Source organism: Ascaphus truei, chromosome 1 (assembly GCF_040206685.1).
Source record: "Ascaphus truei isolate aAscTru1 chromosome 1, aAscTru1.hap1, whole genome shotgun sequence".
In the NCBI taxonomy this organism is placed as follows: domain Eukaryota; kingdom Metazoa; phylum Chordata; class Amphibia; order Anura; family Ascaphidae; genus Ascaphus; species Ascaphus truei.
Genome location: NC_134483.1, coordinates 150,245,625 through 150,263,091, shown reverse-complemented (window position 1 = coordinate 150,263,091; position 17,467 = coordinate 150,245,625). Strand labels below are relative to the sequence as shown.

At 43.7% G+C, this 17,467-nt stretch overlaps 1 protein-coding gene across 11 annotated transcripts in view; it reads right to left on the bottom strand.

Moving 5' to 3' along the window:
• Positions 1–17,467, bottom strand: part of NFIB (nuclear factor I B) — a 455,016-nt gene that overhangs the window by 105,226 nt on the left and 332,323 nt on the right. For 7 of the 11 annotated variants that reach the window (XM_075595945.1, XM_075596019.1, XM_075595992.1 and 4 more), the window contains 3 exons: positions 17,375–17,428; positions 10,039–10,065; positions 484–552 (listed from right to left, as the gene is read on the bottom strand). In XM_075595945.1, coding sequence (XP_075452060.1) covers positions 484–552; positions 10,039–10,065; positions 17,375–17,428 — 150 coding nt within the window. The remainder of the gene's footprint in view (positions 1–483; positions 553–10,038; positions 10,066–17,374; positions 17,429–17,467) is intronic. The other 4 variants (XM_075595955.1, XM_075596001.1, XM_075596010.1 and 1 more) reach the window with 1 other exon arrangement.

Sequence of the window (17,467 nt, the reverse complement as noted above, 5' to 3'; positions counted from 1 at the left end):
CTTATGGCCCCTGAGGACTGGAGTTGCCCACCCCTGCTCTAAGACATAAATTAATGAATTGGTGACATGTTTCAGGAGTGTAATCAAGGACACCTTTTCTTTAAAAAAAAATTACACACGTATTTGTAATAATTTTTTTAATTCGTTTGTAAACCCAGTAACTTGAAACATGGGCGTTGTTGCCTTTTCTCTAGCTACTCCCTTTTGTATTATATAACGTGTACGCTGAACAGGCGTGTACCAAGTGATGACGAGACTGTCGATTGTCACATCCACATTTTTCATTACAAATTAGCATGCACTTGCCATATTATTATCTCTGTGGTGCACTGTCATGGCAGAACAATATGGCTGACAGAGAGGTAACACTCGTGAGGTCATGCTCCGGTTCAGAAAATGAAAGAAAAGGACAAAAAAAAAGATTGCTGTTTTAAGAATGGGCCACAGTTCCTATTTTCAGAAAGGTTAACAATGTTCACTTACTTCTCGACACCCGCACTAGCTCTGCAACGTTGAAGACTCCAGACTTAACAAAACTGTCCTCAAGGTATCCTGGAAAATAAATAGATCGTTGAATTTAGAATTTACCATTGACTAAAGCACAAGCAGCAGCTATAAACATAATCCTTTGTAATCCATGTTTCTGCACACAAATGAAAATATTTTAAACTTAAAAGAAAAGGGGGAAAAGGGAAGAAAGAAACAAAATAAATTACATTTTTAAAAAGACATTGAAAGAAGGAAGGAAAGAAAGAAAAAAGGGGCAAGTTTATTCATCAAACAATATTTTTTTTCTCAAATAAGTGCAAATGTAGATTTGAAACACAAATATTAGTGGTACTCTGCACTGACCGGTACTGTCATTCTTTAATCACTTGTAGCATTAAAAGTACATTGATTAGCAACCAAGGCATATGTATCAAGCAGCCTCAACTCAGATATTCACTCTAAATTCGTTAATTACCATTTTTCAGAGATCAACATGATGCAGCAAACTCAGCTACAGGAACTTTAGGCCCAAATAAAACAAAGTACCTCCAGCAGGTACAGTGGTCAAGCAGGTGGAACGCAGAATAACACATCAAAGCTACAAAAATAATACCTGCCGCTTCCCGACTACTTTAATACACAGCATTGGTGACTAAGCAGCCCAGTAAATGCACTGCTCGACTAAACGGGTCCACAGACTCTGCCCCACCCCACACACCCATCAACCAATTGGCCCCACAGACACCCCTTCCCCCTGTTTAAGTAATCATGCTCAAACCTGGGCAAGTATTCCCCCGTTCCACTCACAAAGTCTCCTCATCACTGCCTATGTAGTCGAGGAGGCACAGCAAATAAAGTGAATAACGAAATCCTACTCTCTGATTGGTTGAAATTCTGGGTATTAATCGATTTCAAACCATTACAGAGCCACATTTTTGGATTCGCCTATAATTCATGTTCGCACACAGTTGTGTAGTCAGCTCCACAACACCACTTCTCTCATCACAAAGCCCACGCACGACAACTTTTCTTAACATCCTAATGCATAAGGTGCTTTAGGTAAGAGTAATAACAAAGACCATAGTCTAGACCAGTTATTCCTAATTCAGAAACTTCTAACTTTTTAACAATATTTTCACATGTTCTATAAAGTCCTTGAGATTTGAACATATTCTATATAAACCAGATTTTTTGGAGTCAGTCTAATGAAGATTTGATATCCATACAGCGGCATACAACGCTGCTCAGACTTATCTTCATGCAGAATTTATGCAGTCCATGAACATTCTAACAAGGCTTTTCAAGTTATTATATGCAGAATAAACGCGGTTCCTTTCAACCATCTAGAGCACCGGATATGTGATGTGTAATACCAACAATAGACTATGGGGATATATTATATGTCACAACACCTGAAACTCACATTAGCAAACTAGACAACCTCTACAATTCAATATGCTGCTTTGTCCTCCAATGTAACTACAACACACACAACTGAGAAATGCTCAAAGAACTAGATTGGACACTTCAGTCTTGGCGAAAATTGCATCTTTCCTGTCTTGCCTTCAAATTCTTCTTGGGCCAGCTACCCGCCTATCTGAACAAGCTCCTCGCCCCACCACACGCAGCACTTATCACCTGAGATCTGACTCCAAGGGACTGTTCACAATCCCAAGGTTCAACAAAGTATCCGGCCGTTCCGCCTTCTCTCACCGTGCACCACAAAACTGGAACAACCTACCAAAGACTCTCACAGCCACCACCAGTCCAAGTTCTTTCAAAACTATAGTTGTCTCACATTTTAATCTGATCTGTAACGGTTATATACGCCTATAACACATTATCTTTAACTGTTCATGCAATGTCTTTATACATTATGTATAACCCTGTTCACCTAATGTAACCATATATTTGTAACCATCTATCTGTTATCATAACTCTATGCCCAGTACATACATGAACAAGAGAGGTAACTCTCAATGTACTACTTCCTGGTAAAACATGTTATAAATAAATAGAACACTGCTTTTCAACCTTTTTTAACCAGTGCAGAGCTCTTGAAATATGTATTGCGACTCTGTATCCCCTTTGATAATTTTATTTGCAGAACCCCAATCCACTTACGCCATGCATGTAAAGATACTTTTGTTATAGTTAAACATAATCATTGGAATAATAACATGAAAAAAAATATGTCTACAAATGAAATGATTGGGTTTTGAGCAAAATAATATCCACCATTACCAATGTTTTCTCAGAGAAGTCTCGTTCACCTCCTGGGGAACCCCAGAGTTAAACAAAACAGAGGTTGAAAACCACTAGTCGAGTAAAAAACAAAGAATCTGCAATGGTGTATGTTGGACATTGCTACATCACTAAACATATTCTTAAAAGTACACAATGAACGTGATGTAATTGTCTCCTTATCGTAATTATGTGCAGTTTTCCCCTTGTAGCATCATTCCAATGTCTATGTCTTTTTATCCCTAAAGGTGTTGGAATTGACAAGAAATCTCAGCTGCGTACTGCTCATGGTGGAAGCTGGAAATGATTGGAGATTATTTAGCCAAGTCGCCTACCCGCAAAACTAGTGCAAAAAATGTCAAAAAAAAAAACAGCAGCAGCAGCAGTGCCAGAATAATACTCTTTACAAGATAAATGTGACACTGTGTTTGTAACACTTTTTGCTGCCTTTCTGTAGTAAGCAGAATATATCAATTATTATTTTAAAAGTAGATTATTTAGTAGTAGGTTTACAATGTGTATTCCGCCTCCCACATTCAGACTGGTAAGATAGTCTATTACTAAACACCAGATTCTAGCATATTCAGTGGGTAGCCCGTGTTCCTTTTGTCTCTTTCACTTACACGCAGTCTTTCTTCATCTCTTAGGTAAACCTATTTCCAGACATATTTTAAACACTAAGCCATTTAGACTTACTGCCTCCGATGGCCTGTTCAAACTTCATAGTGTTGTTTCGAATAAAATAATTAAATAAACAAAGCGGATAAGTGGAGAGATAAGTGGATTTTTGTACAATAAATACGCAGGGCCTTTCATTCAACAGGGAAGCTTATGACACTGCAAGAAATAAGGTGGAATGGAGTTGAGCGTTTCTGGGCAAGGTCTCACAGGGCTACATTAGGCTAAGGTCCCGCTGGAGGCTGCTTCAGCTCGCGAGACCCCCTACTCCCGTACACTATTAGTAAAATTCCCATTAATGCTGCTTCGTTACCTTAGCGGCTAGCAAATAAGGCAATTAAGGGGTTAAGGCACAGTAGCTGATTTATTGGGGGCAGAGGGGGTGAGTGAAGGGGGTAATTGGATCAGAAAAGGTGAAGGGAAACACAAAATGGATGTGCCCCCTAAAAGAATTCACTTAAATGCACACCATAACAGTGTAAAAATTAACTTTTAATACATTTACTTAAAACATATATTACCAAAGTAATGTGTAATGTGAATTAAAAATATATTAAATCAACGCTATCAGGCAACCTTGTCGTCAGTTATAAGTTCATACTATCCCAGTAAGTAAATTTATTAAAAGTTAATTTTTACACTGTTATGGTGTGCATTTAAGTGAATTCTTTTAGGGGGCACATCCATTTTGTGTTTCCCTTCACCTTTTCTGATTCACTTTTCAGTTCACAGTTTGCACCCATTATTCGATTACCGCATTTATGTATTTGACTACTTCATTCAATTAGTATGGTTCTGTGATCACTCCCTATCCCTTTGTTGTTTCTTTAAGGGTGTAATTGGCCCACAATCAGTGGTTAGGCCTACCGGGAAGGTTGCGGGAGGAGTTAACCACTTCATTACCATAGCGGTGGTAACCGCTATGGTAATGACGGGGTTAACCCCTCCCGCTAGGCCTAACCACCCACCCTGAGCCAAGTACCCCCTTTACCCAATCAGTCTACCCCAAATAAACATTAAAATACCTAATACACAACCCACACATCCACTCACCCCCTGTACCCCAACAACCCCCCCCCCCCCCCCAAAACACATACAGTACAGTAATGGACAAAACTACTATTATCCAGATATGGATAATAGTGCATTTGCAAAATAAAAATAAAACCAGCCAGCATAAAGTAAATTAAATTTCAACTTGCCCCTGCCAGGATGAAGGCCATCCGCGTCTTTGTCCTTTGTTGGCTGGAACATTACAATAAAAAACAAACTAATGGCCCCTAACCTCTTAATCACCGTAGCGATTATTAACCGCTATAGAAATTAAGCGATTAACCTCACTTCCCCGCTACCCACCCGGGAGGCCTAATCACCCTCCCTGGGGCAAGTATTCCCACCCTCCACCCCCGATACCTATTGATTGGCACAGTGTTAAACCATGGCCATTTGCCACTATGGCAATAAATGGGCAAGCTAAAAAAAACAGCCAATAAATAAAACACATTATATATTTAAAAAAAAATAGAACTGCCAATAAACCAATTGGCACAGTGGTACACCATGCTCATATAATATGGGCATACTTTTCCACTATGGCAGTCAATGGGCAACCTAAAAAAAAAAATCAACAAAAATCCAAAACAATTAAATAAAAACAAGAACCAAAAAGAAAAAGCAATTAAATAAAACCAAGAATCAAACATGTTAAACAGTTAAATAAAACCAAGAACCACAAATCCAAAACAATTAAATAAAAACAAGCATTTGCAAAAAAAAATACATGGGGCATAAATAAACACATTAGCAGTCAATAGGCAACCTAGAAAAAAAATACATTAAAAATACCAAAAATACAACAACAAAAAAACATACAATCAATGTTTTGCTTACCTTTGATGTCTTCATCCTACGATTCCGACTGCAGCAGGAACCTCTTGATCCTCGACGCAATGCTCCTCAACTTCTGGTAAATTATTTTCTTCTTTCTTCAGTCTCCTATTCTTCACTTGTAATCCAATCCAATGTGGCGGATGTTGTCCCGTCGGCTTCTTAAGCTCAAATGAGACGGGACAGGCCTTATATATGGCCTTTGATGTCACATTTGAGTGTCAAATGGTACACCCCCAATCCGATTGGCTGGTGTACCACGTGACAGATTCTTTTTTTTTTTTTTTTTTTAAAGGATGTGATGTTATCAAAAGGGAGGGAAGCCAGCCAATCAGGAAGGCTATAACAGGACGTCACCAAAAACCAAATAGCCGAGGGGACAACATCCACTCCATTGGATTACAAGTAAAGAAGTGAAGACTGAAGAAAGAAGAAAATAACTTACCAGATGTTGAGGAGCTTTGCGTTGAGGATCTAGAGAACAGATAAGTAAAAAGGGCCCTCTTTCCTTCTGTCTATCTCTATCTCCCTCCTCCTTGTGTGTAGGGGTATGTTTTCAAGGGACAGGGTGTGCGGGTGAGAGCGATCCTCCTACTAAATAGTGCTTTAATGTTGTTCACTACTAGCAGAACTAGTGCAGTCTTTAGATGTTAGGGACCTGCATTTTCTGTCCCATCCCGTGTGTAGGGATAAATCAGGGTATATTGAGAATGTTTTTACAACATCCTAGCCCACCCTCCTTTTCTGCCTAGATATATGCTCACACGTGATCATCCTTCAGGGATACTTTTGGGGACAATTTACCCACCAGCTTACACACTGCTGGTTGTACATATCCCTGTAGGACAACGTATACGTATCCAGGGATAGTGTTTAGGTAATCACCCACCAGCGCTAACACTGCTGGTTATATACATCCCTCCTGGACAGAAATACACCTGCCATAGGCAGTATCTGCCATTCTATCCTTTTGAGGACACACTGGGTAATTTGTTCAGCGGCAATATTAGCGCTGGTTACATATGCCTCATAGGATATTGGCACACCTGCTATTATTGATAGCGGTTTAAGCGGTTCTCACATGTGTATGGTCCACTGTATTTTAACGCATACTATTAAATGGAAGTTTTAACTTAATTCAATCTACAATATAATACTTTGAGGACTTTTATCATTATATAAGTATTTCTGTGCCGACAGACTTGTAGAGTGCCTATTCCATACACACACAGTTAGTGCATGTTTAAATCGGACATTATCTGTTGATAGTGTCTTTTGCTTCATCAGTGTTTTCTTTCTCCTTTTGCTCAAGAGGTTCCTGCTGCAATCGGAATCGGAGGGTGAAGACATGACAGGTAAGAAAAACATTGATAGTATGTTTTTTATTGTATTTTGTTTTAGGTTGCCCATTGACTGCCAATGTGTTTTGGATTTGTGGTTCTTGTTTTTATATAATTGTTTCTGATTTGTGGTTCTTGTTTTTATATCATTGTTTCTGATTTGTGGTTCTTGTTTTTATGTAATTGTTTCTGATTTGTGGTTCTTGTTTTTATATAATTGTTTCTGATTTGTGGTTCTTGTTTTTATATAATTGTTTTGGCTTTTTGTTGAATTTTTTTTTTAGGTTGCCCATTGACTGCCATAGTGGGAAAGCATGCCCATATTATATAGGCATGGTGTGCCACTGTGCCTATCAATTGGTTTATTGGCAATTTCTAATTTTTTATTCATGTAATTTGTTTTATTTAGTGGCTGTTATTTTTAGCTTGCCCATTTATTGCCATATGGCAAGCCATGGCCATATTATGGCCATGATTTAACACTGTGCAAATCAATGGGTATCGGTGGTGGAGGGTGGGGGTAGTTGCCCTGGGGAGGGTGGTTACCCCTTAATTACTATAGCGGATACTAACCGCTAAGGTGATTAAGGGGTTAGTGGCTGTTAGTTTGTTTTCTATTGTAATGTTCTTGCCAAAGGTAGGACAAGGACAGGGAGGAAGACGAGGATGGCCTTCATCCTGGCAGGGGTAAGTGGAACTTTTATTTACTTTATGCTGGGTGGTTTTATTTTTAATGGGCAAAAGCACTATTAGCCATATCTGGATAATAGTAATTGTGCCCATTTCTGTACTGTATGTATTGGGTTGGGGGGATGGGGGGGAGGGGTTGTATTTATCTATTGCACTATAAAAAACAGCACTTTTACCCATTCCTGTTGTTGGTACAGGGGGGTGGGTGAAGGTGGTAGTTACCTCAGGGGGGGTGTTTAGGCATTGCGGGAGGGTAGCACGAGGGGTTCACCCCTTCATTACCATAGCGGTTACCACCACTAAGGTAATTAAGGGGTTAATTCCTACTGCCACCCTCCCGCAAGGCCTAAACACCCACCCTGGGGCAACTACAAGCTTAACCCACCCCCTGTACCAACAACTATGCAGTGCCTGCTATTTAACCCTTTCGTTACCTTAGCTGCTAAGGTAATGAAAGTGGCTGCAATTTTATTTTTATTGCACAGGATTGATACTGATGGGCCGGGGTGGACTCACGGAGAATATAGAGATGCAGGAACCCGCCGGCCTCCGGTATCAATCCTGTGCAGTAAAACTAAAAGAAACTGCTTTTATGCATCTTGCAATACCTGGCATTGTAAGCGGGGTGGCAGCACCCCTCCTTTCTTCCTTCCATGAGGTTAGCAGCACTCCTTCTGTACCTCGAGGATTAACCCATTACCCTAATTAACTTCCTTACCCCTGTCTCTGACAGGGGGGCAGTAAGGGTATTTTATTTATTTGAAAATGTAGTTGATTTAAAACAAAATGTGTAATAAATGTTAAACCAAAATACCTTCCTCATAATTTGTAACCTTACATATGAAAAACAAACAATGCGTTGAAATTAATTAAGTTATTGATGTTTCCTTCAGTTCTTATTGTGTGTTTAGTGTTCTTTTCTATGCTTCCTAGTGGTGGGTTCTGGGGTTACAGCTTCCTGGGATTGTGTTTTTATTCATTTAAATTTTCAACTGGTATCAGTGGTTGAAGGGTAGTGGCTCCTCCTCCTGGGGTTTAAGCTCACCCCACTTTTTAAGTAGCAGGTTTTTCCATGTACCTGTGCAGGACAGGGACACTGAGGCCATTCTCCCTCCACTGCAGAGGTAAATGAGAATGTTCATGGGTAATGTTAGGACCTGGATACTGGTCATGCCGTGACTTGGCTGGAGGCTTATAACGCTTTGGCCAACGGGTTTAACTAAATGACCCTTACTCATGCGAGTACTAACATTGAAGTATTTACATGTATTTTGTCACATTGAATGTAGCATTGGGTATTTTTGTCTCTTTTTGTATGGATCCTAGTCAACAGATTTCTTAATATCGTTATCTTGGGAAAGGTTCATTTCAACACAAGCTGTAACTTATGTACAAGAAAACAGGCCATCATGGAAACACAGAGACCATCATGACTGACCCTATTATATTCCTCTACAATTTATGCAAAAGGTAGAAAATATAGCAGAGTAAAAATAAGCCTGCTGACAGTCCATAGTACTTAAATGCCATATACTTTGTGTAAATATGCAATGATGCTAGTGAATAAGGGTTAGAGGTTCCTTTTAATGAATACAATTGACTTTAAAGAGTTAGATACCACTTTTTGAATGAGACCATTGTTGCAAAAATGTGAAATGTGAATTAAAGTGAGTCACACCTACTGTCTAGCCATGCAACAGGTAGTTGGAAAAATCCTGGTTTGGATTCATGTCTGACTGAAAAACCTATGCAAATGGGTTGGTGCAACGCACAGCAAAAAAAGGGGGTGATGGCAGGTCTGGCAAAAATATTTCTTTATTGGGTGGACATAAAGAAATATTTTTGCCAGACCTGCCATCACCCCCTTTTTTTGCTGTGCGTTGCACCAACCCATTTGCACTGGATTTCTCCCTACTGGCAACTGCACGCAGATTGAGAAGGACTACTGGTGACACAATCGTGAGTACTTACCTGGGGCCAGCCCAATGAGGTTAGGGGGGGTGTCTTTGTGCATTTACCCCTGCCTTCAGGGCAACTGGAGCTCTTTAAAGGTTTTATATCTCATGTCCCAGAAGTGTCCCCCTCATATACTCAGAATAATGGGATTCCATGCTTGAGCACCAAATCACCTTTACTGACTGAAAAACCTGACTGTAACTTGACTAAACACACTGTTTCTACTCAATGAGTGAGATACTCTATCTTTCCACCACAGATCTTTTCTGTATGGATAACTACATCACCGTGCATATAAAAACTTGACATAACTAAATACATAACATATGGAGGTGCTGCTTGAGTTCAGTCTTCTGGAATCCTTAGAACTCTTCCCTTCACTTCTCATTTTCAGACATGAATACTAGCTGTACCCTGATCCATCCATAAGCAACACAATTGAATCCTGGGAGTGAGGTATGAGAAGAAGGGTTGGAGACTACAATACAAAATGTAGATCTCCATAAAAGAATACAAAAATGAAAACTAATTTGCTTACAATGCAGGAGACCTTTTTGTCACGAATGCCACACCTGTGAACCCGTGACTTGTGTGTGTTAAAGGGGTTAACACATCCATCTATCCAGCTGACTCACTAACCTCCACCAATAAAACATCCTACCACCACAAAAAATGAGCACTGACTGAGCACCCAAAAACCGTCATACTACACCTCAATTACACATCCACCACCAAGAATAATTTAAGTTCTTACCCTCATGAGTTCTTGGTCCCCTGTTTACTAGAAAAAAGATGTAATTCAAATAAAAACCAATGAAGCAAAATGTGTCCGAAAATTCAGTTAATGTCTTCACAAAGGTTCAATTCGAACCCAAAGACGGCTTTTAGATTTAGTATACGAAAAGTGTACAGTGCTTGTCTACAGAAAGGTAATGTTTCAAAAACATTCAATATATAAATGCAGAGTTTCATAAAATAATAGAATTAGAAAGCCTAATCTGTTTCCACCTATTAAACTCCTTAAAGCTGCAGTTCAGTCTATATCCTGCATGTGTGTTTTTTTTAATAAATCAGTTCTGTAGTAAGAAATAATACTTTTAGCATTTTCTGTTTTTAAAAAAACAACTTTGAAAGACCAATTTTCTTGTATTCTATTTTAACAAGCATTTGCTAAGGCACTGCCCCTTCATGGCCTGTCACAAACCCAGGCACACCCCTTTGTCAGCACTGCCCTCCCTCTCTCTAAACGTGCACTAGCATCTGGTCACATGATCTTCCTCATACATTCAAGGAAGCTGGAGAAAAGGGATCAGCCATGCATAGCAGCTCGGATAGGCGATTTCAAACTTATTACAGTGTTTATTCCATTCATTGCACGTGTATATAATGTAAAATTGTAATAATTCCATTTATAGCAAACGTGTATATGTGAATATTATTTAGATGTATATGTATGTTACTGAAATGTGGAGTGAGTGTGTAGGTAAATACACACAATACACTTCCACTGCATATATATATATATATATATATATATATATATATATATATATATATATATATATATATATATATTATATATATTATATATTATATATGTATGTATATGTGAAGTTATGTGAGTAAAAAAGTGACAAAAACCCTCCATAGCAAGGCAAATAGCAAATGGAAATATTACTGTATGCTCATTTGTATGTATATATATATTTATATACACACACACTTCAAATACGGATAGTGATTCACGTAAATGATATATATATTCACTTTCTGGGAGTATAAGAGTGACTGTCCTGTTGTTCCTTTTTTGTATCCATCATTGAATGGTATGCACCCTCTCTTTACGTTTATTTTATACTAGCTGAGAGACCCGGCGTTGCCCGGGATGTAATGTTCCCGCTCCTCTCTCCTCACCCCTCCCCCTCTCTCTGTTTGTCCCCCATTCACATCAATCCAGTTCCCCCCCTCCCTCCTTTACAGCTTCATGCAGTGTGTGTGCGTCAGTCATTGTGTGTGCGTCAGTCAGTCAGTGTGTGTGTGCGCGCGCGTCAGTGAGTCTGACGCAGAAACACAAACACACACACAGACTGACTGACGCACACACACACACAGTCAGTGTGTGCGTGTGTGTGTGCCTCAGTCAGTCAGTGTGTGCGTGCGGCAGTCAGTCAGTCATTCAGTCAGTGTGTGGGTGTGGGGGTGTGTGCGCGCGCGCGTCAGTAAGTGTGTGTGTGTCAGTCAGTGTGTGTGTGTGTGTGTGTCAGTCAGTGTGTGTCAGTCAGTGTGTGTGTGTGTGTGTCAGTGTGTGTGTGTGTGTGTGTGTGTGTGTGTCAGTGTGTGTGTGTGTGTGTGTCAGTGTCAGTGTGTGTGTGTGTCAGTGTCAGTGTGTGTGTGTGTCAGTGTATGTGTGTGTGTGTGTACCATTCATTGTGTGTGTGTGCGCGCGCGCGTCAGTCTGTGTGTGTGCGCGCGTGGGTGTGGGGGTGTGCGCGCGTGCGTCAGTCAGTGTGTGTGTGTGTGTGTCAGTCAGTGTGTGTGTGTGTCAGTGTGTGTGTGTGTGTGTGTGTGTGTGTGTGTGTGTCAGTGTGTGTGTGTTTGTTTGTGTCAGTGTGTGTGTGTGTGTGTGTGTGTGTGTGTGTGCAGCAGTCAGTGGGTGTGTGTGCAGCAGTCAGTGTGTGTGTGTGTGTGTGCGCGCGTCAGTCTGTGTATGTGTGCGTGTGGCTGTGAGGGGTTGTGTGCATGCGGCTGTGAGGGGTTGTGTGCGTGCGTCAGTATGTATGTGTGTGTGTCAGTCAGTGCGTCAATCAGTCAGTGTGTGTGTGTGTGTGTGTGCGTGCGTCAGTCAGTCAGTGTGTGCGTGCGTCAGTGTGTGTGCGTGCGTCAGTCAGGGTGTGTGCGTGCGTCAGTCAGGGTGTGTGCGTGCGTCAGTCAGGGTGTGTGCGTGCGGCTGTCAGTGTGTGTACGTGTGGCTGTCAGGGTTTGTGTGCGTGCGCCAGTCAGGGTTTGTGTGCGTGCGCCAGTCAGGGTTTGTGTGCGTACGCCAGTCAGGGTGTGTGTGCGTGCGTCAGTCAGGGTGTGTGCGTGCGTCAGTCAGGGTGTGTGCGTGCGTCAGTCAGGGTGTGTGCGTGCGTCAGTCAGGGTGTGTGCGTGCGTCAGTCAGGGTGTGTGAGTGCGTCAGTCAGGGTGTGTGCGTGCGTCAGTCAAAGGGCAGGCGTGGGGGGGGGGTGAAGGGCAGGGGTAGGGGGGGTGAAGGGCAGGGGTAGGGGTGGGTGAAGGGTAGGGGTGGGTGAAGGTCAGGGTTAGGGGGAGTGAAGAGCAGGGGTAGTAGGGGGGGTGAAGGGCAGGGGTAGAGGGGGGTGAAGGGCAGGGGTAGTGAAGGGCAGGGGTAGGGGGGGTGAAGGGCAGGGGTAGGGTGGGGTGAAAGTGAGGCACAAATTGTTGGCAGGAGTAAAATGTCCCTACACACACACACACACACACACACACACACACACACACACACACACAACGGGAGTGAGAGGTGGTGGAGAGTGGGACTGGCGCAGATCCGAGGCTGCTTGGCCCCCCAGCGGCTGGGGAGTTGGCGGCCGGGGGGGTAAGGGAGCGGGCGGGGGGGGGGTAAGGGAGCAGGCGGGGGGGTAAGGGAGCGGGCGGGGGGGGGAGCGGCGAGGGGGTAAGGGAGCTTTGGCGGCTGGGGTAGGAGGGCCGCGCTTACCCCCTTTGTGAGTGTTTGTATGATATAGATATATATGCACACGCACGCATATACATGCGCACGCGCACACATACATGTGCACACGCACACATACATGCACACACGTATACATGCGCACACGCACACATACACACATACATGCGCACACGCACACAAACATGCGCACACGCACACATAAACATGCACACACGTACACATAAACATGCACACACGTATACATGCGCACATAAACATGCGCAAACGCACATATATACACACACAAACATGCACGCACGTATACATGCGTACACGCACATATACATGCGCACACGCACACATATGCACACGCACACAAACATGCGCACACGCACACATAAACATGCGCACACGCAAACATATACACTGTGTGCGCATGTTTATGTGCGTATATATTTATGGTATTGCTTGACCTGAGGAAGAGGAAAACTCTTGAAAGCTTGTCCCATGACACAAATTGTTGGTCCAAATAAAAAAAAGGTATCAATAAATACTGAAGAACATATATATATATTTATATATATATATATTTTTATATATACTGTATGTATATATGTATATGTATGTATGGATATATAGCGAAGGTCAGCAGCCGGCAGCGGAGGGAGAGAAGGACGGCATCCTGCAGCGAAGCTCGACAGCGGCAGAGGACAGTAGCCGGCGGCGGAGGGAGAGAAGGACGGCATCCTGCAGCGAAGCTCGGCAGCGGCAGAGGACAGCAGCCGGCGGCGGAGAGAGAGAAGGACGGCATCCTGCAGCAAAGCTCGGCAGCGGCAGAGGACAGCAGTGGTGGCGGAGGGAGAAGAGGACCATGTGAATGGGACAGGAGCGGGACAGGAGGGCGGTAGGGAGGAGTTACGCTGTAGCAGCGGCAGACACTGGAAGTCAGAGAATACTTCTGTCAGACCGCTTGTGTGTGTGTGTGTGTACACACACACACACACACACAAGCGGTCTGACAGAAGTATTCTGACTTCCAGTGTACACACACACACACCTCTATCTAGACAAATCACCCAAAAATCTACTCGCCCCAGTCCCACCTTTTAAAAAAAGAAATGGAATAAAATTCCTAGTAAGAACTAATAACATTTGTTTTTGACATAACCGTTTATTTATTGTATTACATTTATACTTTACTTCAACTTGTCCTTGTTACTGTACATAGTTCCTTACTAATCTAATAAAAAAAGCCAGATATAAATGAGTGAGGGAGAGGGTGGGCGGGAGAGAGTGGGTGGGTGGGTGGGCGGGAGAGGGTGAGTGGGTGGGTGGGTGGGTGAGTGGGTGGGTGGGTGGGTGGGCGGGAGAGGGTGAGTGGGTGGGTGGGTGGGCGGGAGAGGGTGAGTGGGTGGGTGGGTGGGCGGGAGAGGGTGAGTGGGTGGGTGGGCGGGAGAGGGTGAGTGGGTGGGTGGGCGGGAGAGGGTGAGTGGGGGAGAGGGTGAGTGGGTGGGTGGGTGGGCGGGAGAGGGTGAGTGGGTGGGTGGGCGGGAGAGGGTGAGTGGGGGAGAGGGTGAGTGGGTGGGTGGGCGGGAGAGGGTGAGTGGGTGGGTGGGTGGGCGGGAGAGGGTGAGTGGGTGGGTGGGTGGGCGGGAGAGGGTGAGTGGGCGGGAGAGGGGGAGTGGGTGGGTGGGCGGTAGTGGGTGGGTGGGTGACTGGGTACTTGTGGTGACACACTAATATATACACACACACACACACACACACACACACACACACACACACACACACATATATATACACACACACACACACACACATATATACACACACATATATACACACACACACACACATATATATATACACACACACACATATATATATACACACACACACACACACATACACACACATATATACACACACACATATATACACACACACATATATATATATATACACACACACACACACACACACACACACACACACACACACACACACACACACACACACACATATACACAAACACACACATTTATATACACACATCACCACCTTGCTGCCACCACTGCTCCGGGACACAACCCCCCTGCATCTCCCGCGCGGCAGTGAGGCAGGCTCAGGGACCGGAGCAGAAGGGAGACACATCTCCCGCTCCCCCCCTCCCTTCCCCACCCCCCACGGGGGCAGCGCAACCCCCCTGCATCTCCCGTGCGGGCAGGGAGGCATGCACAGGGATCGGAGTAGAAGGGGACACATCTCCCGCTCCCCCCTCCCTTCCCCACCCCCCACGGGGGCAGCGCAACCCCCCTGCATCTCCCGTGCGGGCAGGGAGGCAGACACAGGGATCGGGCAGAAGGGGACACATCTCCCGCTCCCCCCTCCCTTCCCCACCCCCCACAGGGGCAGCGCAACCCCCCTGCATCTCCCGTGCGGGCAGGGAGGCAGGCACAGGGACCGGAGTAGAAGGGGGCACATCTCCCGCTCCCCCCTCCCTCCCCCCCACAGGGGCAGCGCAACCCCCCTGCATCTCCCGTGCGGGCAGGGAGGCAGGCACAGGGACCGGAGTAGAAGGGGGCACATCTCCCGCTCCCCCCTCCCCCCACAGGGGCAGCGCAACCCCCCTGCATCTCCCGTGCGGGCAGGGAGGCAGACACAGGGACCGGAGCAGAAGGGGACACATCTCCCGCTCCCCCCTCCCTTCCCCACCCCCCACGGGGGCAGCGCAACCCCCCTGCATCTCCCGCGCGCGCGGGCAGGGAGGCAGACACAGGGATCAGAGCAGGACACATCTCCCGCTCCCCCCTCCCCACTGGCGGCACAAGCCCCCTCCATCTCGCGCAGGCTGACAGCCACAGGGATCGGGCAGAAGGGGGCACCACACAGCGGCAGATCGGGAGCGAGCACACGTCACTGGGAGACTCATGAATATTCATGAGTCTTCCACTGACTGCCGGAGGCAAATTATAAACAAATGCCAGCTTTTAATATGTCACAAAAATTTCGCCGATTAATACATGGAGAACGGATTGACTGACAGCTATACAGTTCTTTAGGTAAATAGAGATTGCCCACATGAAGCTATTAAAGTAAAAAAATAAATTAAAAAAAAAAAAAAAAAAAAGACTGAACTGCAGCTTTAAGAGATTGTGAGATTGTAATATTAGAATCCCCGTTCTATTTGGCATAACACCCTTTCCTCTATGTTGAATTCTACTTTTGATACCCAAATGCATTGTTGTTTTGCTCAAAATATCTCCCACTCATCAATTTCGTTACATTTTAAGCATCAGAGAGAGAACTATTTTAAACACAAATTGATCTGAGCGTATACAACACCATATAACTCGCTCCCTATAACCCCTAAAATAATACTACCCTCATTGTTGCATTCATATGATTTTTATGAAGACAGAGATATAACTTTTGCTAACGCAACTTTTAGTCTAAGGGAGGGAACAAATATCTGAGATATGCGACCCAGACACCCTGTTACATTTAATATTGTTGCACCAGTCTAATTTTGACAGCCACAAATCTATATTCTTTATCCTTGTGATTTACGTTAAATTTTAATTATCATGCATTTTTAAATCTGTAAGGAAAGGGAAAGTGCTCCTTCTTGTCACCTTTTGTCTGAGAACCAGACCAGTCTCAGGAATTTACACAATGACCTTAAAGAAAAAACTTAGTGATCTGGTCAAATATTGGGCACCCTTTCACCAGTCACTACAATTATAAACATAGTTTTTTTCATTGTTCTATGGCCCAGTAATACAAAGATCACGTTGACCCCAGATAGAGAAAAAATGGTATATCTAAAATGAAAGCTAACTATTTGGTTGCAGTTTTGGTAACACAACTGAATAAGTTAAAGGCATTAATGTGACACTTTTGATGACACAAATACAGAAGAAAAGTTTGAGAAGATCTGTACTATTGTTCTTTTAACCTCCTCATGCCTCCAGTTTGAAGGGATTCCAATTATTAGCCTGAAAACACCACATGTACTTCTGTGGATGCAATTTATCAATACTTGTACACTGATATATTTTCTTCAGGTAACAGCATCACAGAAGTACACAATAGGTAATAGTGCCCTGTGTATATCACATGATTGGAGAAGACCGAGAAGGTGTCCTTTCATTTTCTTCTCCCACAGCTCTTGCATCTCGCCCTTCCTTAAGTTATTTTAAAGCAGCTAGAATACTCCCCACGATTAACTGAATCTTAATGAAGTTGCTATTGAAGCATTTGCCACAATAAAAGAGGTAACATAATCACTGCTTGTCCTGATTATACCCATTGCCTATGCAAAGCAGATTGCTGACCAATTATGCACTTTTAAGCTATCACTGTAGCACCTTTGTTCCCCGACATTGTTAGAATGTAAATTTTCCGGGGTTATATTTACCTGGTGGATTCTTGCCAGGATCATTGTGGCTTGGACTTCCTGATTGTCCAGAATCTGTAAAGAAATCAGAAGAGTAGGTAAATGTTTTGTGTG